At 44.1% G+C, this 13,439-nt stretch overlaps 1 protein-coding gene and 1 long non-coding RNA gene across 2 annotated transcripts in view; one reads left to right on the forward strand and one right to left on the reverse strand.

Annotated features, from left to right (window-relative positions):
* The window catches only part of FBXW4 (F-box and WD repeat domain containing 4), a 58,220-nt gene extending 44,901 nt beyond the window's left edge, over positions 1-13,319 (reverse strand). Inside the window, exons 1-2 of the mRNA XM_057380217.1 lie at positions 12,996-13,319; positions 1,842-1,937 (exon numbers count right to left, since the gene is read on the reverse strand). Coding sequence (XP_057236200.1) covers positions 1,842-1,937; positions 12,996-13,246 — 347 coding nt within the window. The 5' untranslated portion in view covers positions 13,247-13,319. The remainder of the gene's footprint in view (positions 1-1,841; positions 1,938-12,995) is intronic.
* Positions 13,065-13,439, forward strand: part of LOC130581897 (uncharacterized) — an 11,780-nt gene continuing 11,405 nt past the window's right edge. Inside the window, exon 1 of the long non-coding RNA XR_008966277.1 lies at positions 13,065-13,129. This is a non-coding gene — a long non-coding RNA (uncharacterized LOC130581897). The remainder of the gene's footprint in view (positions 13,130-13,439) is intronic.

Raw genomic sequence — 13,439 nt, forward strand, 5'->3', positions numbered from 1 at the left:
GAGAAGACACTCAAGCAATGTCTGAATCAWGTCTATCATCTCAACAAGTTTATTTATTCTTGAAACAAAACCAAAATACAGAATAGGCTACAATAAACACTTAGACAGTGAGATCTTTGCTCAAGATTTTGCTTTTGTGTAGCCACCAGACAATCAGCAAAAAATACTTCTAGATATAGCGAGACCAGATACAAAGACACATGGGGCTTATGTCCCATTGGGCATGGATATGTGAAATTGTCTCTGCTCTGCAGTCATTGCCARGCGCACCACTGCCCATGGAAACACTGAGCAAATCCAGAGCCTTTCTATAGAACAGCCTTTCAGTTTTCAAACCATTCAAGAACAAATGGCTTTGAAAGGAGGGGTGCTTCTCATAAAAATCTGTCTCCCTCTTTTCTTCAGATCATTTATCCTCAGAGGCCATGATTTTCTGTGTCATCAGTCTTTACACACAGCCCTATCTTGTAACATCACAATGAAGACTAGAAACAAGCAAGAGGACAAKATTGCTCATTAGACAGAAGGTTCCTGCTTGTCTGTATTCATCTCCAGTAACAGGCTTTTAATCACATGGGCAAAGCARTTGAGTTTATAATGTTCATCTGGGACTTGATCATATACATGGAAAAAGTAAGAGGCATCTTTAGAACAGGAGCTTTGGATTTAGGGAGGCTTTGATTTCCCCTTCCTTCCTCCACTCCTACGCAGTCCTCTAAAAGCAAGTGAATATCCAGCTTACCTAGACTACAGCCAGTTTCTGTGGCTCTTCTTTTACAGAAGTTTAGCTTTTTACCTTTTTCTATGACTTTTTCATAAGGAGAAGTAACAAATCTGAAGGCGGATAAATGAAAATTGGGGGATGCCATTTGGATGGTGGCCTCATTAAATCAGTCCTTGCCTTTTCACTTGGGTAGCTGGTTTAGTAATGATCTCTAATATCCACAGAGCTTGTCTTCACAGATGGTTGCAAGCACTTCAAAGGCAGGTATACAACCTGCACCAAAACCCACTCTGCTCATTACAGCTGTTCCCAGGACTTTACACAAGAAGTGGCACATTATCCAGCACTTCAATCTACGCAGCACAAAAAGGCATGAAAGCTCAGTAGAAGGTCCTTGTTCTTCAGCAGATAACAAACCATAGACTTTGTCATTTTTCCTTCAGTCTGATGATGGGAAGGCTGAAAACGTAGATGTGCTGCTCAGACCAGAGACTTATCTTATGCTTTGCTTTGAAAGCTGAGTACATCTTTGCAAACAAGAATTTAACAACAAGCTCTGGTCATTAATGTCACATATACTTTTTTTCACGTGAAGGAGAGAAGCATAAGGTATAAGAATGAAGAATTAAAAGGCAGAAGAATGGCAATGAGCATTTTAGATTTGTACATTCAAATTAGGAGCCAAGATAAACCACTGGAGACAAATGAAGCATTTTGAGAGAGCACCTAAGTCCACAACTGGGATCAAGGTGTGCTCATTGTGAGAGCAAGACAGAAGGTTGCTCATGGTATACAGCAGTAGACACAAATGCAAAGAGTTTGAAATATGTAGTAAAGATTGCTAAATGCAACTAGAACTGTACATATCAGAGAAAAGACAAATTCAAATTACTAAGAAAGAAACTCCTGAAACTCAGCATGAATCCCTAGGGCAAGGCAGCAGCTCCAGTTATCCCAAACCCAGCTGGCCAGCAACAGCCAAAATAAAACAGCAACAATCACCGGCGAGACCCCACAGATCACAAGGAGCAGGAAACACCTCATTTCAGGGCACAGACACAAACCCAATGTCCCACAGCAGTCGTTACATAACAAAGAAGAGAAAGAAACTACTTGCTTGCATTTCCATTTCAGGAGYGTCTCCCTCCGGCAGCGTCCATACCTCCAGTTCTGAGACACCTTCACCCTCTCCTTCACTGGAATGCCAGCAGCTCTGCAGACAGAGGAGAGATGAGATTAGAGACGAGATTTTGATGCTTTCTGGACAACAAATGCACTTAAGGTGGCCACAGGTAAGCTCTCACACTAGTTCCACAATGATGAACTGATGGTSCCAGAGCCACACAATAATGATCATATTCATGAGAGCTGACAAGAAAGGAACACTGAGAAGAGCGGGGGATTATCAGCAAAGAAAGCCACCTCCAATGATCACAAACCTTAAATATGATCAAGACTTGATCAAATATACTGAATGCAGCACAGGTTCAAATGAACTGTAATCAAAATAGAATGACACAGAAAGAAACCACCAGAAGAACCAGAGATATAGGACATCACCCTTTTAACAGAGACTAAAAGCAGCCATTTAAGACAAGGACAATGCCACACAAGAACAGATGGAGAAAACTGTGTGTCAGGARAACACTGAAACAGGAAGCCAGGCTGTCTATCTGGAAGGACTAGTAAAGAAACTACTCCAAAGCCTCACCTGTCTGACAATCACATAACCAGATACAATAATCAGAAATCAAGATGTGTTCAAACTAAAGATAAAATACATTCTTCTGTATAAACCACCCAATGCACACACACCCCAAGACAAACTATCTTTTGCAGGAGCTCACCAAAGGGTAGAGAATTCTGGCACATTGCTCGAAAATTCTCTATTTGCAGACAGACAAAGCTACTAAAAGAGAGATTACAGCTCATAAACTGTTGCTGGATTACAGATCAAAGTTATTGGGATGAGCTGAGACAAACCAAGATCAATACTCTTGAAGATGTGACAAAAAGTAGGTACCACAGAGACCTGGAACAAAGGTCTCTTGAGAGTCTACAAGAGCACACCCAGTTCAAGCAGCTGTTCAACAACTGTTTTGCTTTCATAATCCAGGGTTGATTAAAGATGGGGGGAAAGGCAGCTTTAGCTCCCATCTTTTTCATATCATAAATTTAATTGTTCAATATCCTTGCTGGAGCTGCTGAGGCAGAAAAGATCAGAAGACAACAAACAAAAAAAAAAAAGCTCTATAGGTTACCTTTTGTAACCAGGGGTTGCGAACCACTTACTAGACTACAAGAGCTTATCCCACTTTCATGCATTTCTCAACAGCTAACGTACCCAGATGCATAGGATGAAGGGAAGATCCTTGAGAGAGGGGAATTGGTGCCTCAYTAGAACCAGTTCCCTACTCTCATCCCTATAGTCCCTGCAATCCATTTCCCAAAAGTAGCATTTTGGGTACTCTGTCATTTTTAAAACAGAATTCAGCTCCCTGTAAATAAACATCTCCTGTTGTTGTTAATGGGTGTAGGAATCTCTAACCTGGCCCTGGGGTCTGGCCAGATTCTTATTTTCCCAGCCTTCCTTCCATAGCCTCAGGCTCCTTTTTTTTCTGCTCWCCCTTCCCTCCTCTTTTCTATGCTTTCCGGCACTTAGTCACCATTATAATTTGACTGCATTCCTGGGCATGTGACCCATTTTAAACAAAAACAGAAACCACACACAGAAAAGCTTTTCATCCTCTAAAAAGCTTTGCAACTTTACGTTTATGATCAGTAGAGCCACACCAATTAAAACTGAATTCAGAAAGCTACAGGCTCTTTATTTTTTATAACTAAAAACAAACAAACAAACCCAAAATAGAGTTAGACTAGGCTGCAAGAGGAATTCCTTTTTAAAAGGGAGCACTTGCAGGAGCTCCTGTGGCCAGATAGTGTCTGAGATGAGTTCAGAACTGAAAAGTCAGGTCAGGTCCACTCTCATCATTGCTTATTACTCTCCCAGACAGAGTTCAGGCTCTCCGCCTACATCCAATTCCATCCATTACTCTAAAACACTTCTACCTACACTCAGACCTTAGTTAAGTTCTCCCTACATGCGGATTTYAAGTCACCATCTTGTGTGATGGAAAACACACTCATGTCAAAACCCCCTCCCAACTCACGCTGGCCCAACCAGACATTCTGAGCTCAATGCATAAACCCTACTAAGACTAGATATAATTTCCAAGGGTCTGAAAAAGGTGACTCCAAGGTCAAAAAAGCAGCCTCCATCTTAYCCTGCTGATCCCTTTTCTAGCTGGGGGGAGGCCTTTACCCTCATGCTGCTGAAAATGGAAATTCAGAAGAGTCACATTTTGGTTTGGCCCAGAATACCAGTTCACTACTGCAGTTACTCCTAACAGGCACCTCGTTCTTTCCCACCTATCAACAGTTCAGTCTGGAAGGGATGAGGGTTGGCTGGGGAGAACTATATGGGGGACATCTGTTGGGACTTTGTGGGGGGTTGTTTTGTCTTTTTGTTTGTTTTACTCTTAATAGATAGATTATTCATTCGGCCTTCCTCCTCCATATAGCAACTCTGGAYCCAGTTAATTTAAACATGCCTTAAAAGTATCCTCATTTTATTTTCCAGACATTCTATTTATTCAAAATAGAGGCAAGAAAGGGGACAGAACATATGGAGAAAGATGATGTAGAAATTGGACTGACACATCCCTCCCCTTTGCCAGTTATAGGACAGCAAAGACTGAAGTTCAGAGTTGGTCAGAGACATTTGATTCCTTATACCAGAAGTTAAATCAAGCYCAGTTATGGAATCAGGTGCTGAGATATAATTTGATAATTTGATTTRCTTCCTCAACATCCTCTGAGCATCCCTCAGAGCAATTCCCAGAATACATCAAAAAATGTGATGAGCATCACTGCAATGCTTGGGAACAATTCTCAAATCTTAGAWAATAAAAAAGGGCACCACTATATAAACTTAACGATTTGATGAAAAATTCCTGTTCCTCCTACAAGAACCTGTTTGCTTTCAGTCATGATCAACAGTTTCTACACTTGCAAACCTTTAAGAATTTTTCCATGATGACCTGAAGCATTTTCCCATGATGACCTGAAGCAATCAACAGACATCATACATCTGCACTGAGTGGTTGACTTAACTGRGTACCTCTCATTTCAGCAACTGCGTTGAATATCCAAAGGTTCAGCAGATTGAACCACCTTATGAAGTTAAATGCTATATAAAATGCAATGAAGGGAACACTATCCACTGATCAATGAACCCCTTAATCTTTCTTAGTATGCAATCCAGCAAAAGACACATGCTTAAAATTCAGCACATGCTTAAGTACTCAGTGAAATCAAGATCTTGGCATTCGTATTCCCAGAAAAAGCCACCCAACAGTGAACTACACGACTGCTGAAGGCTGACTCACTGGGGAAGGACTGCTATTTTTATCAGGACCTACACAGGTCTGCATCAGAAAGCAACTGAGGTACAGTCCAGCATCCTAGAAGGATGACAGGAAAAACAAGATGAAGGAACCAGTGAACACTGATTATGAAAATTCAAAGAAATTCAAGCAAAATGTTCTTAAAGCACTATTAGAGTGCATCATCTTACATCTCTGCTAGGGCATCACAATTATCAATATCCAATAAAGTTACATTATTCAGGACATGCAAGGCTGCCTTTGTTATTATCTAATTACCACCAAAAAACATYCTATCAGGATCCCAAATCATGTAGTGCAATGCATGAGCTGAGCCAATCCATGTTTCCAATCCCATCCACTCTTAATGGAAGCTCCCTTAACAAAGACTTTGTTATACTAAGAAAGAGAAGCTCAACGTTTCTTACAGCCTGAGAGCTCCAAGAGAAAAGTCATCCCAAGCAACCCATTATAAAGGATTTTTCATTTCCCCCTTCCTACCTCATCCCACTCTACAAAAAAAGCTAGAAGTATTTTGCTCAAATTATGAATTTCCTCTCTTTCTTGGCCCAGTTACCAAAAGAAATGCAATATTCCTTCTGGAGCTCACTCCCAGCTGCTGAAGTAAGAGACTGGAACTGTCCCCACACAGTACCACTGACCCAGGTGACCTCAGCTACCAAGGCAGTTGCTGGCCTGGGTCCCAAAAGAAAGCAATGAAAGAATCACTCAGCCAGGGCACATCACCTCCTAAAACTTCCCCTCCAACAGATCTTGCCTTCAATGATCCCCTCCCCAGCCAAAGTCTATTGCCATCAGAAATGGTATTTCTACAACAGTGAGAGCTTCTGTGCTGTATTGCATCCCAGGGAGATTTCTGCTGGCTGTCTACAATTTCAGCATGTGCCAAAACACTGGTGCCTGCAACAACATAGACCATGTTACGGAAGATAACACCAACACGTCATACCGTGTATTTTCCCAGCTGTATGGGGCATCCTACTCCACCAAAGTCCTTCATGTTTTGCTACATTTTAAGTACTGAAGAGCTCATCTGGAAATGCAAGTCTGAAGAGACCTGCTGAGACTGAATTTCTTCTGTGGACARAATCTGCTGTCTGCAGAAAAGCTGTCACCAGCCTGCCTGAGGCCTGACTGGAAGGGTCATACAGAGAACAGGTCACAGTGGCTAAGCCCCACTTTCAACCTTGGCCCTGTGGCAAGGCTGGCTAACACAGGGACCAACTGCACTTATTTGTGTAATCGGGACACACCTGTTGAGTGATGGGGGCTCAGTGCAGCTACAAGTCATGGGCCACCAACAGACACCCRAGAGGGAAAAGCTATTTATGTCAGGAGCTCCTGTTGCTGTCCTCAACAACTCAGCTAGCTTTCAAAATGTCTCTTCCAGAACAAAAAATTCCAACTGGATTCCTTTAGCACATGACCCTTATTCAGCTTACTGCCATGTTCARCCTGTCTTCTGTGCTCCCCCCTCCCCACAGGGCATAGGTTCAAATAATTCCAAGATGCAAAAGAGCTCTGCCGACTGTTCTCTCACTGTTCTTTGYTTCCTCTGCTGTGACCATGCCATCTCAGATGCTACCACGCTGTCAACTGCTCACCAAACAGCTCTTGTGAACAAGTCACCTCATGAAGAAGGCAGAGGCAGTCATAATACCCAAAGGTGCAAACAAATTTCTCTACACACAGCAAGGACACACACTTTCACAAAGGATTCCCAAAAAAAAACATCACCACCAAGAGTGAGACAGGCCACCCTGCCATATATGCCCTCTCCCTTACAAGTGATTACAATAGGATCTTAGCTAGAAACTCCAGATAGGGTTGAACTCTCTCAGGGACTTGTGTAGCTTTTTGGAGATGAAATTTGGGCTTCTTCAAAAAATGTACTGCCCTGGAAAGATTATAAGAAAACCTGCAGCTGCTGAAAAGGTGTCATGTGTATGCTGATTTTAAAGTGTACATTGCCAGGCTAGTATTTGGATAGAATCAAATAACCAATAGCTAGTCCAACAGGGTCACAGCAACAAGCAAGCAGTAATATTTTAAGCCTTGAACTACACAAAATTCTTCCTCTTTGAACTTGTGAAGATCTTCCAGGAAGGCTAGGCAGGCCTCAAAGTACTCTTACAAACAACTTCACATTCCCAGAAGAAGCAGCAGTTTCAATGTTGTGGAGCTGTCCTGGCAGATCTGTCCTGCCCAGCACTAACAGTTTAAAACAGAGTAAGAATAAATGTAACAGCAGTTTATAAAAACCACTGACTTTTCCAGCACAAAGCAAGAGCTGTAYTCCCTCTTCCAAGCTTCTTCTGTTACTGCAATATTCTCCCCAGAGTATTCCCCTCTGCATCATCTGCATCAGTTCACTGCCTACTTCATTTCTGTCTTAAAGGAATGAAACTTTTATTTTTAAAACAAGTTTTAAAAGATGAAGGAAACTGAAGCAGCTTTACAAGCATTCATACTCCCTCCCCCTCCAGTGAAGGCTGAGGTCTCCTATGATTGCTGCAGTTTGCATTTGGATTTGACTTACAGAGATTGGCCATTTCCTGCTCCTGTAGGTGTATACATTTTTCCAAGATCTGGAGAAAACTCAGCTTTTATTAACTCACCGAAATGCTTACACAAGGTTTGAAAAACTCATATATGATAAATTTGTCCATTAATGACTCTCTTTCTCTGAACTGGAGAATATACCATGATCCTAATGGGCAAGGCAGAACAGGAGACAGGGAAAGAGAAAATATGCAGGGGAACATTTCTATATTTTGACATCTATTAATACATTACAAAGAGCAAACTGTCAAGCTATTTAGGTTCCAACTTTTAACCTGCCCTCTAAAATTCCTTTGTAACAAAGAGGAAATAAGTTTAGCCCAGCTGCAACTTTATTCTTTTCTTCCATGTTTTAAATAAAGAACCGCCTTGCAATGAGCTCTTTGCCTCTCCAATTTCTCCAGTCCATGGTGGTCCAGCAAGCAGGCCCTGGATAAAGGCTTAAAGACCCTCTGCTATTCCTGGCTCTGACACTGACCTGCAGCACAGAGGGCAGCTTGGTTGACATCTCCTGCCTCTCCTTCCCCTCCCAGCACTTGTTTACCCTGGCTATTTAGGCAGCAAGCTCRTCAGGGCAGAGACTGCTCTTGCTGGGCCTGTACAACAGCTGGCAAAACAKACCCAGGCTATCGGACACAACTGTAATATCACTATATCACCAAAACCCCCAAAGGCTTTCTGTATCTACTCAGCTACAGTTTAGCTGCAGAAAGTGTAGTTAAGCCTTTTCTGTGATACACTGCCACACACTTTTGAAACAAAAAACTCTGTTTTCACCTTACGTTGGAGATGTGGCTCAACTTTTATTTCAGCTGCTCCTATGACTGAGTAAAGCAAAAATCTTMAGCAAAGGGAATCTCTTTTTACCCTCATCATGGCAAGGTTTTGTAGCAGTACAGGTCTATACATAAAATTAACATGCCTATACAGAAGAAGTGACAACCTGATTTGGARAGACTCACAGTTTGGATGCCAAGAAGTACATTCATTTAAAACCACTCTGTACTTCMACAATAGTGACACAATATTTTATTGAACACGTAGTTACTGCTCATTCAATGAAGAAACAGTACATTTTTAACACTGAGAAGGCTTTAAGAATCATTCCAAGTCAGCCCCTGCTGTCTCTAACATGCAGTGAGTAACTCAGGCTGATGTGTACCTAATGGTTTCCCCCTGCGGAAGGAATGAAGTGTACAGATACATCCCTCAAAGCAAACTTCTTTCTTCCCAGGCAAGTGTATGATTGAATCAGCACCTTAAATACTCRGCTTCCATCTGTGGCTCCCAATTAGCTGAATCTACCAGAAAGGGCAAATATRAGAGATTGTCAATGTTGTGAATATGCCTTTCAGCATAACAGCTAGTGTCTCGACTTAAGGCCACATCTCCCTTTGACATCATTAGCAACTTAATTTAACATCATTTAAGCCCAAGCATGTGTCCAGAGATAACCACAGCTGGCAATTTTTAAAGGTATGTAGCCAGGTTGACAATTTTAAAATTTGATAAAATCAATTTTTTTCACATATACTACTATTTTTCTTTTTCATGCTGTTAACAGCTAGGGGTTTGCAACCAGTTTTTTATCAATCTTCTCTCTTCCCTATTTTGGCATAAGGAAGTCTTATAGGCAAGCTGACTATGCAAACAGTTTTTTCACATACAAGATAAAGCTTTTTCCCTCTCAYGCTTATTGTTGCAATTATCTGAAGATACACCCAACAGAAACAACATTTTAAAGGAATGGTGTCATTTTCAAGTTAATCACCTTTTTAAAAACTGGGAAGTGGGGGCCGGGGGTTAAGTTGCACAGCTATCTCCTCTAGGCTCTAACTTACTGCTATTTACAAAGCATTAACAGATGGCTTATCAAAAGCCACTTAACAGCAGAAATGATCAAACTATTCTGAGATGGATTTTTGTTTTAAACTGTAAATACTCCCTTGACTAGTTTTTAACTTATGCCAGCCTCCCAGGGACCATCAGTTTAAGATCTAATGTTAGTACCATGCACGTTATTTCATTAAGTACATTAACCATAAACGGTTCCAGCCTTTGCTTTCTCAGTTGCACACAGYATTGCACAAAAACCTCTCAAAAGTAAAAACTAGTGTTCACTTCATGCAACATTAGCCAGAATGTGCAACAGAAGCTTCAGCTCCTGAATGAAAGCCAAGCTTGAGAAACTCRAGTTATTCCATATCACTAAGAAAGCACAGTTATCAAGAAGGCCCAGCTATCCATCATCTTCATCAGCATTCTATTTACACAGTGATATTTTAATTTAAATACCTAGTCAGCTCAAATGTAACCTTCAATGAGCCATCTACCAGGTTCCTACTTAAAATTGCTATCAAGGATGATGTGCCCAGAAGCTTGCCTCAAATCCCTCCCCAACTTGTACTGATTAGTCAAATAAAATTCAGTATCTCTCTGTAAATCTTACTCCCTCAATTGCTACAACAGCAATCTTGGACATGGCTCTTATCTTTGAGACATACATAAGGAGCAAGGGCTAGAGAAGAGACATGGCTAGTTAAAACTCTCAAGCTGTCACAGAGACTATTAAACACTTCTTCAGCTAAGTACAAATTTTACTGCTGTACAATTCAACACATGAAGCCAATACTGATTCTTCTGGAGATGTTCAGATATCCAGACCTCAATGATACTCCATTGGTACGGGTACTGCAGTATGCCCTTGCCTTTTATCTGTTGYCAGAACTGACTACCCTACTGCAGCAAAACTTCTGTAACTGCCCCCAAGATGCTGGATCTCTGCAAAGCGAAAACAAGTGTTTGCTTTTCAGGTATTCTCCATAGGATTTGGTAAGCTATTTCAAGGAACTGGAGACTGCCTGAGCCTTCTATGGTGTATGGTATTAAAAGTAATTAAATGAATCATCCTCCAGATGTATCTCAAAGTTTCTTCAAAATCACTTGTAATGTAACCTGGGGTGTCACCCGGGACTGGGGCAGTGCTGACCAATGCTAAAAGCAGCTCTCAGTGCTAGAGTTGTTTAAGGAAAACTTGGAAAYAGGACACAGCACAAAAGTACATGCTAGAATTACTGAAAAAAAAACCCTGTTCACAGCAAATCTAACAGCACTGAAGTCCCTGGGAGTTTATGATACTCAAGCGGCCTTCCCTTCTCTGAAACCCTCTGACCTAGCAAATCTCTTCTGTAGCTGTTTATAGACCTGCATTCCTCCACAGGGGGAAGTGGTGGTCCTTACACACACTGCACCTGCTCTGACATGCACCTGATCCCTCCTGCAACTGAAGGAGCAGAGTATCAACTTATTCTTAATGAAAAATACAGAACTTCATTTCCTTAGGAGACAAAATCATATATCACAGTAGACAAAGAGTCCAATGCACAGCCATTCTGCAATGGTTATTCCTGCTGACTTCCGAGGGAACTGTGTTTAACCTCCAACCTATGAACACCAAGTGAGTTGAAATGCTGGCCTGAAAACCAAACACAAGGATTTTCAGCACCACGAAACTTCTGCTCCTGCCAGCAGAAGCCATAGTTGCTTCTCTAAAGTCTGTGTATTGATGAGACAGCAACATCAGACAGCAAAATAGGGGTCAAAATCTGACATCCCTTCTTTTGAGTTATGTCACCGCAATGTTTATGGAAACAATTCTGAGTCACTGAATGACAAACAAGATCCATGCTGGCAGCTACAGAGAACTCATAGGAGGGGATTCATAGACCGTAACAACACAAACTTGCTTATGTGATTCTTAAAGAAGGAAGAAAAGCCCACTTTGTGTGGTTGCCTCCAAGTGGCATTTGGTGCGCAGGCAAATTTGAGAGACAAAAAGCAACCTCTGGACCCTTACCAACCACTGCCRAGGCCCAAGCCCAAAAGGCACTTCATCTAGAAAGATGCTGGTGTCACACACACTGCAAAGCCTAGAGGGCTTGACCCTATTCCTAACATACCTTGTGCTGTTAAACTGGGGGAATAATAAATACCTCAGGGAAAAAAAAAACCAAACAATTCCTACTCACAAARTTTTAAAACCCAAAAGCCATGAAAAGTCCATTAAATCACTTTCTCTGTGCCAGCCATCACCATTTATACCATTATATTAAGCTGCGCTGTGAGAACCAAAGACACATATTCCTAGGGGGGCCATGAAAGCTCTTGCACCTAGGAATGCACAAAGTCCAGTCTCCAGCCTTTTCCCAGGATGCCATCCCACGCMTTGCTCCCTTGCAGCTACTTCACTGAGATATTTTCAAGACCATGGCAAAAGATCACTGCTCAGAAGTGGGAAGTGTGGGCATATGGGAGCCACCTGAGCTGCACACAGCAACTCTGTCCATCCCATTGTGCTCCAACCTCTCCTAGCCTGAAGATCCCAAGCTTTAGTGTTTTATTTGAAGGGGTCTGGGAGAGGATCACAAATTCAGAGAATTGTAAGGGTTGGAAAAGACTTCTGGACATCAATTATTTCAACCTCCCTACCAAGGCAGGGTGACCAAGAGTAGGTTGTACAGGAATGTGTCCAGGTGCATTTTGAATGTCTCCAGACGGAGACTCCACGCACTCCCTGGAGAGTGCCACCATCAGCATCAAGTTCTTCCTCATGTTGAGGTGAAACTTCATGTGTTTTAGTTTATGGCCATTGCTCCTCATCCTGCCGCTGGCACCAGCCTTTGAGATACTTRTATGCATTGATGAGACCCGTTTCAGTCATCTCTAGACTGAACAGSCACGGCTCCCAGGGTCTCTCCCCATAGGGAAGATACTCCAGACCACTCATCATTCTTCGTGGCCTACACTGGACCCTTTCCAGTAGCTCCTTGTCCTTCTTGCATTGAGGAGACCAGAACTGGACACAGTGCTCCAGCTGTGGACAGGGCCKCACTCTCCAGCACTCCCGCGGGGCCAGGGAAGCCCCCGCCACCCACGCCCGCCGCTGGCGCAGAAAAGAGGCGCCTCCCCAACCCCTGTGAGCAGCGCCATCCGGGGGTGCCCCACGGGCCGCTCCCTCCCAGGGAGGCCCTTCCTGTGCCCTGGCCGCCCCTCCTGGCGCAGGGAAAGGGCGGCGCAGCCGCGCTCCGGGAATGGCCCCGCGTCCCCCGCCCCTCGCGGCCCAGCGCTGGCCACGCCAGGAGCGCAGCGTGGCCCTGGCAACCGGCTGGGCCGCCGCATCCCCGGCCTTTCCCGGCCGCCGCGGCCGCTGCCCCCCGCCCTTCCGCCGGAAAGGCCGCGCTTACAGGTCGGTGCCGAGCTGGGTGAAGCCGGAGTTGAGGCAGCCGCGGGCTATGCGCCTCCAGAGGAGATCGCGGCTGCTGAGGAAGCGCAGGCGGCGGCAGACCTGGGCCAGGCGGCCCAAGGCCTGCGCGTCCAGGTAGGAGCAGATGAGGAGCAGCAGCTCCTCGGGTAAGGCCCAGAGCGGGGAGGGGGGGGAAGCGGCCCGGGATCCCCCCTCCGCCTGGGGGGATCGGGGGCTGCCCTTCCTCCCCATGGAGCAGCAGCTCCCGCCCCTCCTCCCCGGGAGCCGGAGCTGCTGCTGCCCGGGGGAGGCCAAGCCATGGACGGGGCAGCCGCTCCCCAGTCACATGGGGCAGGAGCCGCTGCCTGTCACTGCCCCCTCCGGGGGAGGAGGCGGCTGCCGGGACCGGAGGGGGCACGGGCCGCCGAGCCCACCCTCGTTAGCG

This window comes from Malurus melanocephalus, unplaced genomic scaffold (genome assembly GCF_030028575.1).
Source record: "Malurus melanocephalus ecotype Western Australia unplaced genomic scaffold, MMel_1.1 scaffold_12, whole genome shotgun sequence".
Classification (NCBI taxonomy): domain Eukaryota; kingdom Metazoa; phylum Chordata; class Aves; order Passeriformes; family Maluridae; genus Malurus; species Malurus melanocephalus.